The sequence below is a fragment of the Lemur catta genome, chromosome 1 (genome assembly GCF_020740605.2).
Source record: "Lemur catta isolate mLemCat1 chromosome 1, mLemCat1.pri, whole genome shotgun sequence".
Taxonomy (NCBI): Eukaryota; Metazoa; Chordata; class Mammalia; order Primates; family Lemuridae; genus Lemur; species Lemur catta.
The window spans coordinates 165,070,179-165,094,490 of NC_059128.1; the positions used below are offsets into that span (position 1 = coordinate 165,070,179).

The window sequence follows — 24,312 nt, forward strand, 5'->3', positions numbered from 1 at the left end:
AAACTATATACTGAATAATTACCTATTTTATTATCTACTCATAGTGTCTATTTTGATTATTTTATTTTCTACTTTTTATAGTATAAATTTCTTTAGCTGAGATTAAAAAAACCTCACCAGTATTTTTGCTAGTCTTAACTCTAAGAGTACATAACCAAAAATATCACCTTTTATTAAGAAAATTAGCTTACCATTAGTAAACAGCATTCTTACTGAGAAAGTAAAGAATTATATTTAACAAAAATAGTAACAGACCGATAAGTCTTTATAAAAGCTCTATTAACTATGTTTTTTAAAAAATTTCTAATTATATTTGTGAACTCATAGACCAAAGAATTTTAGTATAGATATTGATGTGATCTAAAATGTTGGGTTTTATTTTGGGAAAACATTATTGGGTTCTTCAAACTTCTGACTCATTCCACAGGCCTTCATTCATAGAAAAATTAAAAAATAATTGCATGTAATTATATACACAGAATAAAATAAGGCATAATCAGTTTGGCAATAAGAAATGAATAATTTAGTTGAAATAAGCACACAGCTGCTAGGAACAGCTAAGTACAGAAAAACAGATCTATTTTAATCTCTCTCATTAAACTGTTTCAAGAAATTATCAGTAAGTTGCCCAGAAGAAAACAAACTTGTTCAGTTTCTTTTCCCCCCAATTCATTAACCACGGGTTGAACCTTATCTAGGAAAAAAATATATATATATTCTTACTGATTTAAACTTTCTCAGTATTTAGGATTGAAAATAAAACCCCAGCAAAAAACCAATCATAACTTTCTGTGCTAATTTGATAAATAAAAAATAATCATTAATGACCCAAAGAGCTAATTCTCAGTTGCTTTCACACTTTTATAAATCTATTATGCCTGAGGAATATTTCAGACAACAAAAGCATTGTTTATATATTCTAAGTGTAAATGCTACAGTACTAGAATTCTTCAATTTGAAACATAAATGATGACATCTCATTCAAATCTTTTTTGTCTCGGTGGTTCTAAAGCTGAGGGCCAAAAGTCTGCAATCCGTTTTTAACAAATGTGTAAGACTGCATGGTACGTACTTAATCTTATCCCTGAATTTATTATTTCCCTGCCTTCACCAAGACTATCTCAATTATCTATAACATTCTTTTTATATTTATGTCTATTGGCAAACCAGTTCAAATCTTTTAAGGAAAGATGGGGGAAGCACAGACAAAACCCAGGCAAATCTGAAAATAAATTTAAATTATATTTTAGAATACAGGAATGAGTACAAATGAATAGAATTTAGTAACATACACTATATTATGCTGTAAACAACAGTTCTTTAGGCTCTCTTAATACATTTAGTGAATCCAAATGTAATAAAAAAGCCTATGTTAATTAAACAGGTTGATCATCCCTAAGACTATCTTTACTAACTTTGGAATCTTAAAAAAAAAAAAAGTTATTGGTAGCCCTGTACTCTGACCTCCTAAAAGGTGAATGGATGTTAATGAAGTTGCCCGCCCACTAGGGAGTGGCTCAAACTCCATGGGCAAGGGGGAGGCCTCATTTACCTGCTATGGAATCACTGGAAGAATGGAAACAATGGGGTGAAAAGACATATCAAAAACAAACCCATGAAACACTCTCCAAACCCACATCTCAATGTTTGAGACAGACATCATGGTTAAGGTCTTTTGTAAAGACAGTTATTTAGGCACCATATTTCAAAGAGTTTTTTTTTTTTTTTAGGATGAGTTCTCTTTTTATCAAAATAAAAATATGTTTATTGTAAGTATATTTACTAGTGTGATAACAGTTCAAAGTAGACTAGACATTACTCTGATACTATAGGTTTCTCAAAATATATTTAGGCTTCTCTTTCAGAATTGCCTTTGGTGTACCTTCTGAATATCTTCAGTGACAGCAAACGATCATTGTTGCTGGTTATAAATTATCTGTAACAACCACATCAGAGTATCACTGTACATGTAATAGCTTTTCAAGATAATTGACTTATTCATCCCTGCTGGTGCCAAAGAAGACACCAAGGTGGTACTTGAAAAGTCACAGCAATGGTAAGGTTCAGCTAGAAAACCAGCCTAGAACCACATATGTAGTAAAATGGACAGAAAAGGAGGATTTGAGGACATTTAAAGTTAATCTGTCATCCAGTATGTCTGGATTATGGAAAATAATCTTTCAATTTTTTTCTCTTTTATTAGATTCTGACATTCATAACCTGTAACCTAGAATGTGGAGCTAGGGATACGTTGAATTATGAAGCCAAAATGTCATGAGAAGTACAATGACAACCTGCTGGCTTCAAATACCTGTCAAGTATGACTGACTGGCTCACTTGGAGACTGGAAACCCACTTAAATTTAAAAACAAAAAAACTTGTAAAAATTTATCAAATGTATTTTTTAAGAAAAATGAGAGTGATCCAGTCAGTAAGCGAAGTATTCCAGAAAGGGAATTTTAAAAAGTAAAACTCTTATTTATTGTAAGATTAAAAAGATATATTATGCCTTATACTAGTAATGGAACCTACTTTTAAAAAATGAGAATATATAAGAAAACATTGAATTTAAAAAATCTGAGATTCAAGTTTCAATTTTTTTTTTTTTGCTGCAATTATTGCTGGAAAATCAATGAAGAATACCTCTCTAGGAATAGCTGACATCACTTTTACTACAGATTTATTTTCAGAATGGAATATTAAAAACTCAGAAGTCAGAGAATTTGGATTATGTTGGCCTAAATCCCAGACAGAATATTAATTTTGTATTTTATTTGATTAAAATAAATCTGAGTGCTTAAGAGTTTTTCTTAAAATCTATCTGTACAACATATTTGTTTTCTTTTTTGACTTTGTTTTAGAATTTTTCTAAAATGAAAATACTTATTTTTAAGAAAAACACTTAAACGTGTAATCAGAGTGGTGCCGGTCATAATAATAACCCCCCCCAAAATGTCTACTTTTAACCAGCTTTCTTTAGGAATCTCAAGAAAGTAACTCATGTATTTTCCAGTTCCTTTGTCAAAGTAACTCTTAAAAAAAGCTAACATGTTGTCTTTTCTTTATAATTGACACATAATTGTACATATTTATGGGGTACAGTATACTGCTTCAATACATGTATACATTGTGTAATATAATGATCAAATCAGAGTAATGAGTATATCCATCACTTTAAACATTGATCATTTCTTTGTGGTGATAATATTCAAAATCCTCTCTTCTAGCAATCTTGAAATAATACAATACATTATAACTAGCTATAGTCACCCTACTGCGTAACAGAACATCAGAACTTATCCTTCCTGTCTAACTCTAACTTTGTACCTGTTGACCAACCTCTTTTCTCCTCTATGTTTTCCCAGCCTCTGGTAACCAATGCACTGCTCAACTTCTATAAGATCAACTTTTTTAGATTCCATATGAGTGAGATCATGTGGTACTTGTCTCCCTATGACTGGCTTATTTCACGTAACATGATGTCCTTCAGATTCATCCACGGTGCCACAAATGACAGGATTTCATTCTGTTTTATGGCTGAATAGTATTCACTGCATGTGTGTGTGTGTGTCTTTATCCATTCATTTGAAGATAGGCACTTTAAAAAGCTAAAACAATCTTTTTTGAAAAGATACAGATATTCTGATATTTTGGCAATAGTCTAATAATCTATCCTTCTAATATTCCCTAAGATCCTTCTGCTTACTGGCCCTACCCTTTTTACAGGTTCTTGGTTTTATAGACATAGGCTACATTTTATCTTGTATATTTTTTTCATTCAGGTGCTAGTAAAAAGCAGAAAAATTCAGCAGAGAATATGTGGAAAAACAGTCACTTATTTTCAAGCCACATGTATGAGTCAAAGAAGAATTTATGGCACATGTCTACATATATAAACAATGGAAAATAAAAACAGTTACACATACCTTTACTAAGCAATTTCTATGTCCAGGTACAGAGCCATTTACATAGATGATATTGTGCTTTGTGTTTATTCTCCATACCTAAATCATAAAATAAAACCAAACTTTAAGAGTTAAATATTTGAGAATATATTTGTATTAAAACAATGTTACTAAAAGCTGAGGATGTAAGCAGACTATAAAGTAATAATCATATTAGCACTTCAAAATGTTGAGTAAGAATTGAAAAACCTCTAATCCTATGAATGTAATAGGCTGTACCAGATACATCTTATGGAAGTGGTAGAAAACTCATTTTAAATAGAAATATGACTGAATAATCAAGACTACTTGCATATCTCAATGGACTCTGTTGGCGCCATTAAGAATAACAAACTGAAATTCAATTTTATTTTATCTTCTTGTTAGTACCAGCTTGCTGTAACCAGAAACTAGAGAAGCCACAACCTCGCTGGGTCTAATTTCTAAAATAAGTGAGCTAAGCAGATGGGCCTCAAATAGATCTGCATGTGGAAAAAAAAAAAAAAAACTTAGACAAATGAGAAAGAATGACTGGTCAAGAAATGGTATTGCAAAAATAAAATATTTGGAGAGGAAATCAAGTTTGATCCACAGCTCATATCTAATAATGGATAAGTGTTAAATATTGTAGAAACTGAAATTACACACAAAAGGTAGACAAATAGATGGTCTCTGATAAGTATAAAAGTAATAGAGTGGAAAAAAATCTTAGATTTAAAATTTAAAAAACTTCTATTGGTCAAAATTTATAAATAAAATATATCTAGAATGGAGACAGGGAGAACATGCACCAAAATGTGTGATTATCTGTGGGTGCTGTTCTTATGGGAGGCTTACTTTCTTCTTTGTACTTTCTACACTTTGAAACATATATGCATACATATATAAACATTAGTTGTTTGTTTTAATAAAAATATAGCAGCCATTATAGTACAACTCATTTTCACTTAGATATTACCTATATTTCTCGAGTTTGTAGAGATCTAACTTTTTCCCTTTTAAATATATATATTTATAAAAATGGATATATACCACAACCTCCTTTTTAGTGCTATCTTTCCCCCCATTTTGATTGTCTTCTTCTCTCCTCCTTATCCACATCTACTTCCATCCACCCACACATGCGATATATAATCCAAGATAACTTGGTATATAACCTTCTTTTCTCTGTGATTACATAATAGTATGGCAACATACATATGCAGGGAGCTTTTGTTCAATTCTTTTATAAAAACAGAGTACTATACCTAATGCTCTGAATCTTACTTTTTTAAGGCAACAATATCCTGTGAAAATCTTCCAGGTCAAATAACAGACCACTAATTTTTTCTCTTTAATGACTGAACTTTCCATAGCTTGGAATATAGACTACTTCACTACCACCACTATGACTACAACAACATACATACATACACATACACAGTAACTGTAAAGCCTATTAGAACAATCACATACACACATTAAACACATGTTCTAGTGCCTCCTCATGTAGGTAATTTAACTGTTCCAAAAAATAACCACTTTAGAAACTCACTTTCAGTCCATATGCTGTCCTATCTACGTTTCCCATTTGTCCAGGCATTTTAGTTCCAGGCCAGACTCTGGCAACATCCTAAATGAGAGAACCAAAGTTAACACATTCAAGTACTCTCAATTTCAAACAGTACTGGTCAAATTACAAGGCAAATTAAGAGGAATTATTAAAATGTTTTATATTTTCGTCCTACTCTGCTAGGTCTCTGGAAAGAACTAAACATGAATTTAGACACATTTATTTCTAGAGGATTTCCTTTCTAAATTTGACTATACTGTGTCTAGTCAAAAAATATAGACTAAGAAACAGATTTAGGAGAAAAACTCAGTAACGAGAGTAGTAACTGACCTAATTCTAGTTAGGATATAAAAAATAAAAAGGACATATACATACACCACACCATCATTCAAAGAAAAAAATGGACTGCCTGGCCTGTTTTCAACTCATCTTCTGTATTAACTGACTTAATGGACTCCATTCACACCACTGCTGCTAGAATGGCCCCACTCCTCCTTGTTTTTGATGTTACTTTCCTTGACCAAAATGGTCAAAGGACAGAGTTAGTTATTAGAATACTGAATTTGTCTAGCCCAGGTTGTCTCTGATTCACATAAACCAAACAGCTTCACAGTCTCTGATTTTGACTCTGATAATGGATAATACTTCTAAATCTAAAGAAGCAAATCTCAATTACATCTATTAACAAAATATGAATTCTTAGAATATAAACACTTTTCCATCATGTACCTCACACTAATAAGTGAAACTCCCAGTGGAAGTGGCTCATTATGGTGTTAGAGTTGTTTAATATGTAACCAACATAGCTTAAAAGACAATCCTGAGTATTTCTTTTTCTTTGCACACTACATTTTTTTTGCATGCATGCATGCATGCACCTCCAAGTAAATGCATATTTATACCTATAATTCAAATTTAACACTATAGGGTTCATTCTAATTTTCCCCCTTTCATATTTTAATGTTCTTTTCCAATAGTGAGAAAAACCTGTCTCCCATTATCAATATATTTACTTATTTGCTCAATGATACAATTCATAGAAAATTATTTCAGAATTGCTACTGAAAAAAATAAACTAAAATCCAACATTTGTGCACAATACAGTTTTAATTTAGCCTCAAGATATATAGCCGAATTACAGATGCTTCTTGACTAACTCCAATAGGAGCCTGATAAACCCTTTGTAAGTTGAAAATATCATAAGTTGAGAGTGCATTTAATAGACCTAACCTATCAAACATCATAGCTTACCTAGCCTAGCCTACCTTAAACATGTTCCAAAAACTTACACTAACCTACAGTTGGGCAAAATCACCTAACACAAAGCGTATTTTAAAGTGTTGAGCATCTCATGTAATTTATTGAATATTGTACTGAGAGTGAAAAACAAAATGGCTGCACAGGTACCAGAAAGAATGGTTTCTATGATAAATGCCTATCATTTTCACACCAATGTAAAGTCAAATAATCATAAGTTGAACCACTGTAAGTTGGGGACCACTGGTACTGTTTAAAAGTTGCTTGAATTAGTTTTTTCACTCCCTCTTCAGCGTGGTTATGTTATTCAATTGAAAAAATAGTTAGGTTCATTTTCTAGTTATATTCCATTTTAGATGTCCCCTGACCCTTGTTTTTATTTTGAATACGTAAAACATTAACATGGCTCCAAAAGTAAAAAGTGTAACAAAAAAGTATACAGAAGGAAGTGTCACTTTTGCCATGCCTAAGCCCTTCCATACTGTTTTGACCCATTGCTTGCAGTTAAACAATCTCATTAATTTCTGGTTTATCCTTCTGGTCCTTCCTTTTGTAAAACTAAGCAGAAAACGTGTATATTTCTTAATATCTTGCAAATCACTTCATTGTTTCATATGAGAATGACCTTCTCATTCTTTTTTTTTTTTTTTTTAGCTGCATAGTATTCTATTGAGTAGACGTGCCATAGTTTATTAATCCAAACTCCCAGGTAGGGACATTTGCCCTTGTAATTATAAATAATGCTGCAATGATTAATTTTGTACAAATGCGTTTTTGGGATACCATCCTCAGTGTAAATTCCTAGAAGCAGGATTGCTGTGTCAAAGGTAAATGCATGTGCAGTTTTGTTAGATGTTGTCACATTCCCCTTCATAAGGGCTGCACTATTTTGTATTCCCATCAGTGGTATGTAAGAGTGCCTGTTTCCCTTTCTTGCCAACAGATTGACAAAACTTAAACAGCTTTAGGATACAATCTGCTAGGTAAGAAAAACAGAATATATTATCAATCTTTAGAGATTGATCTTGTATTACTCTGATGCTCCAAAGAAGAATAAAATTCCTCTAGCCTCTTTGTGCTATACCTCGTGGGGATTAGGACTGAATTAGCAATATAAACAGTCCTTTCTCCATTTCTTATGCTCTTATTGTTTACTTCTCTTTTCTTCTTTCCCCTATACTGTGATATTGTCCTTGACATTCTTTCTCAGTTCCTTTAAAGGAAAAAAAAAAAATCTGGGAAGGAACCAGAAGGCCAGGTGGAAGGGCTTTCTAACCCCTGATTTCTGCAGTCAACTTCAGAGCACACGCTAGCAAACAGAATGGAATGGGAAAGTAGGTCAAAAGGTATTGAGGATGCCAGTCATAAGTATGTGGGATATAAAAGTCTGGCTCTGGGAAATAAGTGAGGCCAGAACGCATAAAAGGGTGACAAGTACTTGGACCCGCCTGGAGTCAGACTAAAATTACGTGACTTGACCTGAAGGATAGACTTCAGAGCACTGTATGTGCAGAAGTTGAATATTTAGCATTAAAAAGAGCATCACTAGTTATACTCACACCAGTTGAAACAGCTCCAGGTCTCCTGTGGGTTTTCGTTTGACCATGTGTAGCAGGCTGGCCTTTAAATCCCCATCTTTTCATGACACCTTGGAAACCTTTACCAATACTGAACAAAACAAACTTTAGAATTTACATAATGAACAGAGCATAAATATTCCCAACTGCACACTTTCTTGATAGTACCTTAGAGTTTTAACAAAGCTTCTTATCTAAATAACTAGAAAAGGCTATACAAGTAAAATTGCAAATGAACATTTTTTTATCTCTGTCCTGGTTTGCACCCTTTCCTGAAGTCTAATTCTATTAATATATAAAATGATTAATTTGAGATCCTGAGACAACAGCAAGCTATGCACAGGGAGTTTTATCTAAACAGGGAATTTTATCATCCTAATCCTGTGAAGATGACACAGTAAAAGTGGTAAAGTTCTGAAAGTTCCAAAGTACTCATAACAGACATGGCATGCAGCCACTAAGATGGACCCTAGAGATTCCCACCTCCTGGTACTCACGCTCTTGCTTAATTCCCTCCCCTCAAGTCTGGGTGGACCTAGTGCTATGATTCTAATGAATAAAATACGGCAAAAGTGATGAGATATCACATCCGAGACCGGGTTACAAAGAGACTGTAGCTTCCACTTTGGTACTCTTTTGCTTGCTAGGCTCTGAAAGAAGCCAACTGCCATAGTGTAAGCTGTCCTACAGAGAGGCATGTGGCAGGGATGTCTCCAGCCAACAACCAAGAATCTGAGGCCTGCAAATGGCCATGTTAGTGAGTGTGGAGGCAGATTCTCCCCAAGTTGAACCCTGAGATGACTGCAGCCCTGTCTGAGAGCTTGATTGCAGCCTTGTGAGAGACCCTAAGCCAGAGGCACCCAGGTATGTTGTACTGGGATTTCTATTCACAGAAAATGTGATGTAATATAATAAATGTTTGTTATTTTAAGCTATTAAGTTTCAGGGTAATGTTTTAGGTAGCAATAGACATTGGTATAATAGAGGACTACATAAAGAAATAATAAAGCTCTAAATGCTGAACAAGTTTTATTTTAGAAGATACCAGATGGATCTTGGTCTCAAGGTTGATTGGGAAGCAAATGGAGAAATACAATCAGAAAGTATTAATAACAATCTTAATAACCTAAAATCTCATTTTTAACTGAAATCACTCTATTGCAAATTCTGCTAACTAAGAAACATTCCATGATGCAGGTAGAAAGCAAACAACTCTAAGGTTCCAGCATTATTAAAGTTTGTCTCTAAAACTCAGCATACTAGGTATAGAAAGTATGTACCTCAACACAATAAAGGCCATATATGGCAAACCCACAGCTAACAACATACTGAACAGGGAAAAACTTTCTCCCCTAAAATCAGAAACGACAAGGATGCCTACTTTCACCCCTTCTATTCAACACAGTACTAGAAGTCTTACAGCAATTAGGCAAGAGAAAGAAATAGAAGACACCCAAATTGGAAAAGAGGAAGTCAAATTGTCCCTGTTTACAGATGAGATAATCTTATACACAGAAAATCCTAAAGACTCTACCAAAAGACTGTTAGAATAAACAAACTCAGTAAAGTTGCAAGATACAAAATCAACACACAAAATTCAGTGTTTCTACATGCTGAATAGTGATCTGAAAAAGAAATCAAGAAAATAATTTCATCTACAATAGATACAATAAAAAGATACCTAGCAATAAATTTAATAAAACATTGATGAAAGAAACTGAAGAGGACACAAATAAACGGAAAGATATCCCATGTTCATGAATTGGATGAATTAATACTGTTAAAATGTCCAACCCTCCCAAAGTGATTTATAGATTTAATGCAATCCCTAGCAAAATAACAATGACATTCTTTACAGAAGTAGAAAAAACAATACTAGAATTCATATGGAACCACAAAGACCCTGAATAGCAAAGCAATCCTGAGCAAGAAGAACAAAGCTGGAGGTATCACACTACCTAACTTCAAAACATACTGCAAAGCTACAGTAACCAAAACAGCATGATACTGGCATAAAAACAGACACATAGAACAATGGAACAGAATATACAGTCTGGAAATAAATCCACACATTTATGGTCAACTGATTTTCGACACAGGTGCCAAAAACACACACCAGGGAAAATACAGTCGCTTCAATAAATGGTGCTGGTAAAATTAGATATCCACATGTGGAAGAATAAGACTAGACCCCTACCTCTGACAATATACAAAAATCAACTGAAAATGAATTAAAGACTTAAATGTAAAACTGGAAACTATGAAGGTACTAGAAGAAAATATAGGAGAAATGCTTCACAATGTTAGGCTGGGCAAGAATTTCTTAAATAAGCACAGGCAATGCAAGCAAGGATAGACAAATGGAATTACATCAAACTAGAAAGCTTTTTGCAAAGCAAAGGACATAATTAAGAGCGAAGCGACAATGTACAGAATGGGAGAAAATATTTGCAAACTATACATCTGACAAGATGTATAGTTTGCAAACTATACATTCTGGATAATATTCAGAATATATAAGGAATTAAAAAAACTCAACTGCAAAAAACCCAAATAACCTGATTTAAAAATGGGCAAAAGACCTCAAGAGATGTTTCTCAAAAGAAGACACATAAATGGCCAACAGGTATATGAAAAAAATGCTCAACATCACTATTAATAATTATCAGGAAAATGCAAATCAAAACCACAGTGAGATACCATCTCACTCCAGTCAGAATAGCTATTACCAAAAAGACAAAAGACAAATGGCCAACATAAGAAAAATACTCAATATCACTAATTATCAGAGAAATGTAAATTAAAATTACAAAGAGATACCATCTTACCCCTGTCAGAATAGCCATTATTAAAATGTCAAAAAAATAATAGATGTTGGTGAAAAGGGACTGCTTATATACTGTTTGTGGGAATGTAAATTAGTACAACCTCTATGGAAAAGAGTACAGAGATCCCTCGAAGAACTAAAAGTAGACCTACCATTTGATTTAGCAATCCCACTACTGGGCATCTAGCCAAAGGAAAAGAAATCATTATATCAAAAAGACACACATACTTGTATATTTATCGCAGCACAATTCACAATTGCAAAGATATGGAATCAACCTAAGTGCATATCAACTGATGAGTGGATAAAGAAAATGTATACACACACACACAGCCCATGGAATACTACTCAGCCATAAAAAGGAATGAAATAATGTCTTTTGCAGTAACCTGGATGGAACTGGCGATGATTATCCTAAGTATCTCAGGAATGGAAAAATATAAATACTTGTAAGTGGAAGCTAAATGATGGGTACATATGGTTATACAAAGTAGTATAATGGACACTGGAAACTAAGAAGGGGGAGAGGGATCAAAAGTACCAATTGGGTACAATGTACACTGTTCAGGTGATGGGTACACTAAAAGCCTTGACTTCACCATTATACAATTCATCCATGTAACAAAAAACACTTGTACTCTCAAATCTATCAGGGTAGGGGGAAGACAAAAAAAAGTAAGTGTTGGTGAGGATGTGGAAAAAAGGGAACACTTGTACACTGTTGGTAGGGATGTAAAGTAGTACAGCCATTATGGAAAACGGTATGGAAGAGCTCTTCAAAAAGTTAAAAACAGAACTACCATATGATCCAGCAATCCCATTACCAGGTATATATATCCAAAAGTAATGAAATCAGTATGTTGAAGAGATACATCTGCACTCCTATGTTTACTGTAGCACTATTCACAATGGCCAAGATATGGAATCAACTCAAGTGTCCGACAGTGGATGAGTGGAAAAAGAAAACATGGTACATATACATAATGGAATATTATTTGGCCATGAAAAAGAATAAAGATCCTGCATTTGCAACAACATGGATAAGCCTGGAAGACATTACATTAAGTGAAATAAGCCAGGCACAGAAAGACAAATACTGCATGACCTCACTCATATGTGGAATCTAAAAAAAGATATCATAGAAGTGGAAAATATAACAGTGGTTACCAGAGACTAGGTAGGGGATAAGGATAGGGAGAAGTTGGTCAATGGGTACAGTTATAATCAGACAGAAGGAATAAGTTCTGATGTTCTACTATGCAGAAGGGTGACTGTGGCTAATAGTAAAGAAGCTAGCTATTACTAAATAGTGTACTATTCAGGCCATTTACAAAGAAGACCAAAAGGAAAATGTTATGAAAACCATGAAAACTTTGCCATGCATTTAACATAGAGAGTAATGTACTGAAGAAAGCCCATATGAATAATACAGTTTATTTTAGATAAATCAAGAACTAAATATGAAAACAATTATAAATTATATATAGAACCTAACAGGTGAATATTATCCAATCATAGGTCAAAAGTTATTTGTATATGAATAATTTAAATGTAGCTTACACGACTTTCTTCACATTAATCAACTGAACACCAAACTTACAATGTGTGCATAATTTTTTTGCCCTAAAAACTCAAAATAATGTTTATTCCTCATCAAACAACTAAAACAGCAATTTGATATATATTAAATGGAAACCCACTATCTAATTTTAGAAACAGATTAATATCTAAGAGAACCTATAATAATCAAGTATTTTACTGAAATTATGCTTCAGAAATTTAACAAACATTTCCACTTTATGCTGAATTTTAGAGCACACATGGAAAGTAAAAAGCTTGGCAATTTAAAAATAAAAAGGAAATACCTAAAAAGTCATTTGAACTTATGATATCATCTGGCAAATAACACTTAAAAGAAAAAAGCAGAGAGGGACTGGCAACACTCTAAAAGAAACAGGTTTTAAAAATACCACATTCTAACCTTGACCATTCTTAGTAGAAAGTTTACTGGTACCTTCTGAGTTCTCAAACTGATTCATCTTTTAGTTAAAAAGAGGATGCGTGAGTTCATGCACCAATAAAACACATGCCAGGTAAATTACAGCAGATAATTTAGCTCATTTTAAGAGCAAATGATTATAAGATGAAAGTGGTATCCTGAAAGTGCTAATTATCTGTTGGCTAATTACAGATTGGTTTTCAATCCAGTTCCAGAATACATCATGTAGTTATATTGTGTATAATGGGAACCTTTTCAATAACCTTTAAACAAAAGGATAAAACATAAATAACATGACAAATTATTGGCTGAACTCAGATTAGGGAGGATAAAGTACACCTGTTGATCCACGGGTGGTGCAGGTATTTATACTACTACTTCTCTCCATTGTCAGCTTGAGAACAAAAATAAAACAAAAGAAATGAACTAATCTATACTTCGCATACCTAGGTACCTTTCAAACATAACATTTTCACAGATCACATAAAATAAAATCACCATTTTACCAAAAATAACACACAACACATAATACGCATGCTTTATATCCCTTACCCCTTTTCACTGTTGTTTTTAATGACAGCCCTCCCAAATCAAATTAAAAAGCTCAAATCAGAAACAATGCTAGATATATCTGAAAATTAAGAAAACATTAAAAATGTATTTTATTTAGAGCATTTACACTTGTTAAACCAAAAATTCATCAAAAATCCGGAAGTATTATACTATTTAATTTAGGAAACTTTATTGCCCGTCTTTTCTCAGTCCATTTTTCCTTAGTACTCTTTCAGTGCACAAAGGGTAGGGATTGTGTATGATTTAGCCTTAGTGCCCAGCCTAGAGAAGTCAGAGTGAAACTTGTTATTGGCTATAGCTGTGTCATAGGAAGAAAGAGGATTAGTTTCTTCTATTCTGTCCTATAGTTTCCAAATGTTGTATAATGGGCATAGCTTTTAGTTTAAAAAGATGGTATGGAGACAAGGGGAGGAGAAGCTTAAAAGTATGACTGTAAGAATCTTGCAGAAGGGAATGCATAATTTAATGTTTCCTACTATATTCTATAAATCTCTAGAGATTTCTACTATGGGAATTTCATTCTTTTGCCATATTGTGATAAATACTCAAATGTTTACCAGCAGACACACAAGTTTAAATATAAATCCATCATGTTTTTCCTTACTTTGTGAGAAAGTGCCTTTCATTGGATAATTCTAGATTTACTTATATATGGGGACAAAACTAAATGCCCATAAGGTGAAGGGTGACCGTACACTTGCTTTTAAACCCAACCATTCTGCGTCCTCTGAGAAATTCCTCCAAAATTCTCATCCCGAGTCCCTCCCTTGCCACCAGCTTCTCCTACCCTCTTTCCCCTTCATATCCTTCTTTCTCTTTCTCTTTGAGAAACAAACTGCTTCTCTCCTCCACCATCCACCCTCCTCTGCAATCCATCCTCCTCTTCAATTACTCTTTGAAACTAACTTTGAGGTTAATCTCCTAGTCGCAAATCCAAGTCTTCTATATTAAAATTTCCATAATAAAAAGCTATTTATAATAAAAATAGCTTTTTCATAATAAAAATTTTTTATTTATAATAAAAAGAGCAGAGAGATTAATACAATAAACCCCTATGTATCTATCGCCCAGTGTTGAACAACTGTTGACGCAAGGCCTATTTTGTTTCATCTATTCTTCTCCTCCCACAACTCCAATAGATTATTCTTAAGCAAACTCCAGATAGCCTATCATTTCATTCAGAAATATTTCAGTAGAGATCTCTAAAAGATACAGATGCTTTTAAAGAACAAAATTACAATGCCATTATCACAATCCTCCCAAATTAGTAATTCCTTAGTATCAGTGTTCAGAATCCTATGGCCTCTTTTAAGATAGAATCTCTCCACAGAGTTTTCCTCCACCCCCCTCCCATTGTTATCATTTCCTCCCTATTTACCTGCTTCCCTAATACGTTTTGACTAAAAAAATGGTCTCAAAGTTCTGCCTCTGATTCTCTTCTCCCTACGGTTTAAACCAGAGGCTGGCAAACTATGGCCTGCGCTGGCCATCTAATAGTTTTACTGGAATAGAGCTGTGCACATTCATTTACATATCATCTATGTCTGCTTCAGAGCTACAATGGCAGGATGAATAGTTCTCTCATGGGGAACAGAGACCATAATGCTCACAAACCTAAAATATTTACTATCTGGTTCTCTGAGAAAAAGTTCGTTGACCCCTAAAGCTATTACCAATAAGCTGGAGTTCCACAACCCTGCCCTCTGGCACGAATTCTGCCACCATACCATTCCACAGGTATATCAAACATAACCAATCAGAAGTGCCTCAGCCATTCAATTACAGTGTTTCATAAACAGAAACCAAACATCTCCTTTTCTTCAAGCTATCCTTTCATGGCCACTAGAGTGAAATTCCCAAGGTGATAATTTTATCACACAAGACTGTCCCCTGCTTTAAAAAACAAAACAGCCACAACAAAAACAAGCAAACTAAACCACAACCTTAGATGGTTCCCCAGTAATTTTTTTTAGCTTAGAACATGAGGTCTTTTATAATTGGATCCAATCTAACTTTTGAACACTGCCTACCACAAATCCTAGGTAGAGTATATTAGCTAATGAATCCCTAAATAAAGCACTTTTCATGCCTTTGCTCATTCTGTTCCCTCTGAGAACACCTTTCCTACTGCATTGTCCTTCTTTCTACTATTGCTATGAAAAAAGAAGTGTTTACTATCAAGTGTTGTATTACCTGCAAACTATATGAATCTCTTTATTAAAAAAATTGAAATTACCATACTGTAAGTAGAGGTTTTTCACTCAGAACCATTTCCAATTTTTTTTTTCTTTTTTCTTCAGGAGAATGTTGGAATACTGCCGTTTATCCAGCCACTGATTAAGCTGGCAAGAGCTGGCACAAACTCCAAATTACTCTTGCATACACTGTCCCCCCTGCCTGGCCATGAGCCCAGTCAGGCAAGGTCTACGGGTATGCCTTCCAAATTAAGTTTTAACTTTCTCTCTTTAGTTGATTTCTGCTGTAAGAAGTTTAAGTGACTTGTACATAATCCTCAGAAAACCAGTAACTGAGTACTAAATGGAGACAGGACTCTTGACTTCTCTAAGGATGCTCCAAGATTAGGTTATATTTTTATATTTAATAAATAAAAATAGAAGTGGGCATGGGAAGGTGAAGGAACCATTGATTTAAAATCAGCTTCACTGTTATGGTTAAACATTACATTTGAATATAAGGAAATGAAGACTCATCTCAGTTTCTAGCTAAAATCAAGATTGGGCTTCTTTTTTATAAAACTGAACCACCATGAACAGAGTAGAGTTAAGATGAAATGTTTAACTGTGAGAAAGTACTGCTGAATATAAAGGCAAAACATCAACCAACATCAAAAGAATTTCTTATGGGATATAACTTAATAATCATGTGACTATGCTTTAGCTTCAAACTGTCCAAATGCTCTTAGTTTTAAAACAAAAAATTCCAATAAACAAAAAGTATTTTTTGCCAAGATAAATGACATGTATATAAAAGGGTTATTAACTAATTCACTATCTCCCTCAGGATTAACTTTTTAACTCTTGATGAACTAATATGGCACAAATATTTTAATCTTTTAACTGTAGCTTCTCCTCATTTCAACAAACTCACCCCGATGCTACCTACTTATTTTCATTTTCACACATTTCAAAGGTATAGCACCTCTACTGAAGATCCCTATAAAGTTGAGAGTCAATTTCTGTCAAATTCAGTGTTGTTGTCTAAACCTACTTGATCAGTGATGAACAGCTCCCGAGCCCACAAGTTAGTCATGGTGGAATTTTCCAGTAGCTTTGTGCTCCATTCACATATGGTTAGAGCTGGCATGAATGTCTGTACAGCCATAACTTTCTAGGACAAGTTTCTGACAGTGTGACCTGAAATACAGGTATACGGTTTCTGTCTAAAAGCCATAAACCTCCCATCAATACCTGGAACATTTTTATCAACAAGAGATTGCTAAGAGTGCACTGCTTATAGGTTTTCTAACATCAAATCTAGCTTATTCAATAGTATAAAGAGCCAAATGTGTACTGATTTCTTCGATTTCCTGACTGGCCTAAACAAATCCAGAATACCACATCTGCTGTACTGAATATAGTCAGTTCTCCTAAAAAAAAAAAAAAAAAAAACCCAAAAACCTCAAATACACAATTCTGCAATATTATCAAAGGACATAACAGTTTTCTGAAGGTCTTCAGCCATATATCATTCTCCAATAGATTAGAAGACCATATTGCCATGTGCTGTGAATCTACTATCATGTATTATTTCATTAGTATAGATAAGAGTGAGTTATGCCACTTGGAAAACTGAGAGATTATTTTTTGGAAACAGTTTGTAGAATTTAAAGAAACCTTAGGAATCATTTAGCCCTATACCCTTATGTTAAATTTAATAAAATTTAAATCCAGACAAGTTAAGCCACTTGTCCAAGGTCAAATCGCTAGTAAATGGAAGCATTTGGCCATGCCATGAAGCCATATCAAGGGCATCCTCCCTACTTTGTATAGATAGTATGTGACCTTAAAATTATGTATTTTGTAAAACTACTTTACTACATAAAATATAGACTAAAGAAGGCAAAATTTGATGTATTAGAAAATACCAGAAATGAATTCCTAAGGACTTCATGTTTTTATTCATTTCAAAAGATATTCCCTATTGAAAAAAACATGGGTCTTTCCTTTTCAATTTTAAACAAATTAAAAAGCAGCAATATCAACAATAGTGATAGTAGCCAATACTCCTTGAACATTTATTATGTGCCAGGTTCTTGAGCTAAGAGCATTCCATGCATTATCTGATTCAATCTTTCTAACATGGCTGTGCAACAAAGAGATTAAGAAAGCTGTCTTAGGTTACAGAATTAATGAGAGGCCCATGCTTTTGCCACTACCTTCAATTGCCTTAATTTTGCTGACCTTCAGTAAAACAATGCTGCTTTGTAGAGTTAAATATGGAGGCAATTATAGATGACTACTTTTAAAAAAAATTTTTTTTTTTTGAGACAGAGTCTCGCTGTTGTCCGGGCTAGAGTGAGTGCCGTGGCATCAGCCTAGCTCACAGCAACCTCAAACTCCTGGGCTTAAGTGATCCTACTGCCTCAGTCTCCCGAGTAGCTGGGACTACAGGCATGTACCACTATGTCTGGCTAATTTTTTCTATATATATTTTTAGTTGGCCAGATCATTTCTTTCTATTTTTAGTAGAGACGGGGTCTCGCTCTTGCTCAGGCTGGTCTCGAACTCCTGACCTCAAGCGATCCACCCGCCTTGGCCTCCCGGAGTGCTAGGATTACAGGCGTGAGCCACCGTGCCCGGCTGTAAAAAAAAATTTTAATGCAACAAAACAACTAAATATAACCCCAAAACACTACCTCCAAACAGACATTCACTTTGACTGATTGAAGAGGGATTATTTTTTACAGAGATTATTTCTCTCTTTAGTCTAATCACTCACTTTGAAAATTATTTCACTAATATATTAATACTTAAAAAACTTACTCATTCAAATAACTAGTAAATAAATTTGAATATTAAAAATGGAACAAAATTGAAAATGTATAGGGCTGGACAGCATTTGTATCTTGAAGGCAGCACATACTTTGTTTTCCCCTTCCAGAGTTTACAGGAAACATCTACCACTAGAAAAACGAGCCAGTGGGAAGGGTTTCTGCTGGTGTGCAGGCACCCTTCACTGAACAGTGTAATGGACTAGGCATAGAGCCCACAGAGTCTTTGCTCTTTTAAGAACCCACCTGGTTAACCATCTTTAAGACTCTGATGGGCAATAATACTTCTTTACGCATTTTGATACTTTAATGAAAGAACTCAAATTGACTCTCAGTAAATGTGCAAAGGTACTCTATTAATTACCTAATCTTCTCCCTTAATTTTTACTACCAATGGTAACATTATAAAGATAAGTGCCTATTTTTCTATTTTGAAACCAAAGGGCAATTAGAATTTAAAGGGCACTAACAACTTTAAAGTAATAAGATGACTGAAATTGCTATTAAACTAATAAAATTATGCCTGAAAATATATAGGCTGTTTTAATTAGCCCAGACTTGTAGACAAGAATTTAAGATTATCTTTCTTCCAAAAAAAGAAAGAAAGAAATCTTTTAAGTACCTGAATCTTCTGACTTCAAATATGGGCTTCCAAATTTAAATTCATTCATTCATTCACTCATTCCAAACAACCAGAAAAAAAACTATTTTAGGTATGCTACTGTCATGAATTCAAAGTTCAATAAGACACCTGGCAGGAAAGTGCCCCTCCATGCCCACTGTTATGGTTGCAGCCCCACCATCTCTGCCCTTCAAGTTCTTTGGGAAAGAGACCTAACATTTTCCCCTAAACACAGCAGAATACATTTTTAGTTTTCTTTTTGTTCTTTGTTTCATTCTTTTCTCATTTCTTTTTCTTTTTTTTAACTACAAATTATAATAAGCACTGCTAGGATTCAACAGATAAAAAAAATGGGCTAAACATCCTATGCTGAGGATAGAATCAATGGTCATATCTCATTCTCACTCACTGTTTATATTTATATATTATTTATATCCGTTTCCTCCTCAAAATTGAGGCTGTCTAAACCATCAATCTTTTAGAAGTTACAATGGAATATAACTGCTACTAAAGAACAAGAATATAAACTTTAAAAATGTGCCGGGCTAGGGAGGAGAGACATAATTTATATATGCTAGTTTAAAATATTTAGAATCAATTACATAAAACTGCCATATTTCAAAGACTGGGCTTTATTACTTATTAATAGCATAATGAAACTGTGTAAAACTATTCAGCTAGATGGCTTTAAGTATTAGATGTAAAAATCTTTGCCATACAATATAAATTGAATTTGTATTCTTAGATCCTTTAGATGAAAAACTATTTCTGGTACAAAAGTAAAAATTAAAAAGAACTCTGGTAAGTAAATATTCACCTCACACCCTAAAGTGACACTGGTAAATTTACCTATTTATAAAGAGAATTATAACCAAATTTACTACAAATAAACACAATGTATCTTTCATAGAATCAGATTTTCTATTGCAATTATTAAAAAAGGAAAAAAATGTCTGCAATTTCATTGCTGAGGTATACAGATTCTATTAACATTGTATTTTCATAGACAGTGTTTTTTCCTTTTAAAGATTTTCTTAGTTATTTCTAAATTATGTTTAACTCAGCAATTAAAATTGAAGGTATAAGGTAAAAAATAATCAGAAATATAATATTCAACATCTAAGTATAGGTTAATATTTAAAATATAATTATTACAACATGAGAAAAATTAAGAAATTAGAGATTTTTGTTTTTCTAATGGAAAGAAGATAATGAAGCCAATTACTAAACAGATTAACTTGCAGTTTTATACTAACTAAAATGTAATAAATAGGCCTACTTTTATTGGCAATGTTATTTTAATTACATCAATTAATCTGCTTGCTTTAAAACAGATGTCGTCTCTATGTTATAACTCAACTAGAGTTAAGGAAAGAAAGGCATTCTGAATTCTGTGCTAGGAAAAGGAGTGGGGAGGAAAAGTCATTTAATCTGATGAGCTCTGGACTATTTTCCAGTCCAGTGGTTCTCGAAGTATGTTCCTGGACCCAGCAGCATCTATATCACTTGGAGACTTGTTAGAAATGCAAATCCTCAGGTATCACCCCAGACCTACAAAATCAGCTCTCTGGGTGGAGTCCACCAATTGGTTTTACAAACCTTCCAGGAGATTCTAAAACATACTCAAACGTGAGAGCCACTGCTCCAGCCTATAAATCCATGTCCTCTCATCATCCCCTTAACCATGTCACTGCACTATTTTTTTCTCTAGTGTTTGCACTTGTAACAGGATTAATAATTAAGAAGATGGAGCCCAGAAGTTTCAAAATTTCAAAACAGAGGATGAAAATGGAGGAAAAGGTAGCAAATCTCTGGCAGTGAGACACAGTGATATGGAACTGAGAGGATTCAGAGCCAATACCCCAAAAATGATGGTTCCATTTACAGTTAACAGAGAAAAGAACATTCTCATTGTCTGCAAAGGACTTAAACTCCAAGCAAGCAGAACTGCCCCCAAAATGAGAAGCATTAGGGAAAGGAGACAGAAGAAGAGTTTAAAAAGGAAAAAGAAAAGTAAATGCATGCACATGCGTGTGTGCACATGCACACACATCAAAACACAGGAAACTCAGTGGCAAAGAGAAGAGGCAGCAGCAACTAGGACTTATATGCAGCTGAGAATCCAATGCCACACTCAGAAGAAATTCAAAACAGTTCCACACAATAAAGACAAAGAGTTCTATAAATTTACAAGCACTTAAAAGTACCTTACAGCCATAATTACATGCCAGCTACAAGAGCTACAGTTATTGGTAACATTTAGCAAAAGGTCAAATGAAGTCCAATTCATTCTGATCAAGTAATACCACATGAAGGTATGCACATCAGAATACAGTGCACACACTGGGGTAACACCCTCCCCACTGTCACACAGTAAAAGTCAAACAGAATACTGTACTGCAACCCATACAATAGTGGTGATCTCAAATGGAGGTCTCCCCTCTTCTCCAGAGTTGATTGTTACTACTTTAAATCCCAGGGCTAGTTATTCTCTCAACTCTTATCAGCTATTTCATCTTGAAGCTGACACATGGGTTTACACAATCTTGTTTTCTAGGAATATTAGCTTATAAAACAAAACAAAAAACTTTGCCTTTCACTTAATACTCACAAGAAGACTGAAGTTTTAAAAATCACTTTTAAGAAGCAGCCACGGAAACCAAACAGCAGTATATAAGACAAAAGCACTTATTGAACATAGGCATTTGAAAACTCTAGATTAGGCTCTAATGTAAGCTAGTCACAAGTTCAGCCACAAGGCCTCTGGCAACAAGGCCTCTGACTTTACACAGCTTCTTAGAATACCACATATATTCTATAAAATACAGAATGGAATTAACATTAACCATGTATAAATTATCAGAATTACTATGAGGTATTTTATTATGTGTAATAATTCAGAAATTAATAAGTAAAATAATCTGATTCACAACACACACCTCACCAACTAACCAAACCAAAGATTTAGCTCCAATATTCTGAGTTCTTAACAAAGGAAAGCAGAACAAACATGGTTACCAAGAAACCAGGGATTTTAGGGGCCCTGATAACTAGGGAGAAATCCATTACAATCAAGAATCAGGAAAAATAAAAGGGGACAGGTTCATGATTTCTTTTAAAAAGAGGACTCAATCTAACAATCTATCTCATTTCACTTCTAAATAGCTAAACAAAGGTATTAATGCATCTAGCAGCTTTTGCAATGGCCTATATTTGAAACTAGGTAGAACTGAAGAATGTGTCTGACTGTGTGAAGGAAAGTGATGCTGACACTTATCCATTTTCCTTGAATAAAAGCTGCTCTTGGCTCAGTCACTATGATCATAAGACTATCCCAAATCACCTGTAGATAAGTGTTTATTTTTCAAAGGGCTGCTAATCAGAATAATCCCTGTAGACACTGTCATTTGACAAAAGGGAGAAAATTGAGGCAAAAAGAGAAATGTAATTATCACCTATTTTGAGAGAATGGAAAACTGCTGATAACTGGAAATTTGTTTAGCCTAGGTCATGTGGATCCCAACAACCTACACTTAAGTTTCTATATGAACATACATAAGGGCTTGGTTATTTCATTCCACAGTGAGGTGACCTAAACCAATTTTTGAAAAACTACTTCCCTGAGATCTAAATGTTTCCTGGAGATCATCCAGTACTGAACTGTCCTAAGCCATTTGATAAAAATGCCAATATGAAAAAGCTGTAGTACCAAACATATCACTGCCCAGTTCAAATATGACTTAAAGTTAGCACTTCTGTTAGAGTGACAATTAATGTTGATTTATACCAAATTAAATCCTTGTATATGAATAATAAAATTTGCTTTTATGGAAGAAGTCTCACTTATGTACTGAGGAATAATGTCAGGCTACCGAAGAGACTCAAGGTATGATATTATTTTTTCTTCCAGCTTCTGATAGGCCACAGCTACAAAAACATTTAAAGTTACTTTGGGGGAACCTTAAACACAACCACTATTGTCACAAATACCATAAAGTGTTTCTAATTTAACTGTTTCCTAGAATTGGAAAGAGTGGCGAATAACTAGACTACATAATAATCTCAAAAAAACTCCATCAGCATTGCTCATGTCTATATCACCATCAAACTGTATGTTGTCTTTGGTCTTCAAAGCATAAGTGGGCCCAATTCACAAAGAACCTAAGTGAAGTGACCTCTTAGCCCCATTTCAAGAGGCACACATCTCAGTTTAAAAGCTGTAACCTGATGTGAACTCTTCACATACAATTAACTTAGGGTAATTTTAAAAACAGTACAGTCAGTAATATTAAAGATTGGAATTATGAATGAGAATGACATTTATCCTATATTCACTGACTGAAAAAACAGTTCTTCCTTCACTCACTCTGTTCTTAATAGATGGAGAAACACAAGTAAAAGAGAACCCGCTAAGAGGACCTACGTTTTGCCTGTGACATCCACATACTGTCCTGGACGAAAGTGAGCAGCATAAAGAGGAGTGCCTTTATGAAAAACAAAACAAAACAAATAATCAATATGAAATTTGTTAGCACAGAAACAACTTTATTAAACATAAACTACACCTGGGAAGGCTTCTAGTTATCAGATTTCAAAACTGATAGGAGATTTCTCTCTGCAATTATGAACATTAGAAACATTCAAACAATGAAATTATTCTACAAACATATCTTTTAATTGACTATGCATGGACTGAAGAACAATGTGGCCCAGTACGAGGCACATGGTACAGACTGAGCCTCCAGACCACACCTGACTGATGGATGGGTACCTTCACAGAAGCTAAAGTGGTGCTGGTTGAAATAAGTGACTCCCACGACAACAGTGTTCTTGGTGGTATACACAAAAGTTTGATGATTCTTGGTTGTTTTGGTAAATAACAATCTACTGACCTAAGATATATTGCCTATTTCACAAAAGGAAAACAAAAACAAGAGAATAACTAAAAAA

At 34.1% G+C, this 24,312-nt stretch overlaps 1 protein-coding gene and 1 non-coding gene across 3 annotated transcripts in view; both read right to left on the minus strand.

Annotated features, from left to right (window-relative positions):
- Positions 1 to 24,312, minus strand: part of MRPL3 (mitochondrial ribosomal protein L3) — a 40,731-nt gene that overhangs the window by 1,320 nt on the left and 15,099 nt on the right. The window contains exons 6-9 of one of the 2 annotated variants that reach the window (XM_045538695.1): positions 23,786 to 23,846; positions 8,313 to 8,421; positions 5,479 to 5,556; positions 3,927 to 4,004 (exon numbers count right to left, since the gene is read on the minus strand). In XM_045538695.1, the coding sequence (XP_045394651.1) occupies positions 3,927 to 4,004; positions 5,479 to 5,556; positions 8,313 to 8,421; positions 23,786 to 23,846 (326 nt within the window). The remainder of the gene's footprint in view (positions 1 to 3,926; positions 4,005 to 5,478; positions 5,557 to 8,312; positions 8,422 to 23,785; positions 23,847 to 24,312) is intronic. The other variant, XM_045538703.1, reaches the window with a different exon arrangement.
- Positions 16,032 to 16,167, minus strand: LOC123630876. Its single transcript, XR_006732816.1, has one exon. It is a non-coding gene; the product is annotated as a small nucleolar RNA SNORA58 (small nucleolar RNA).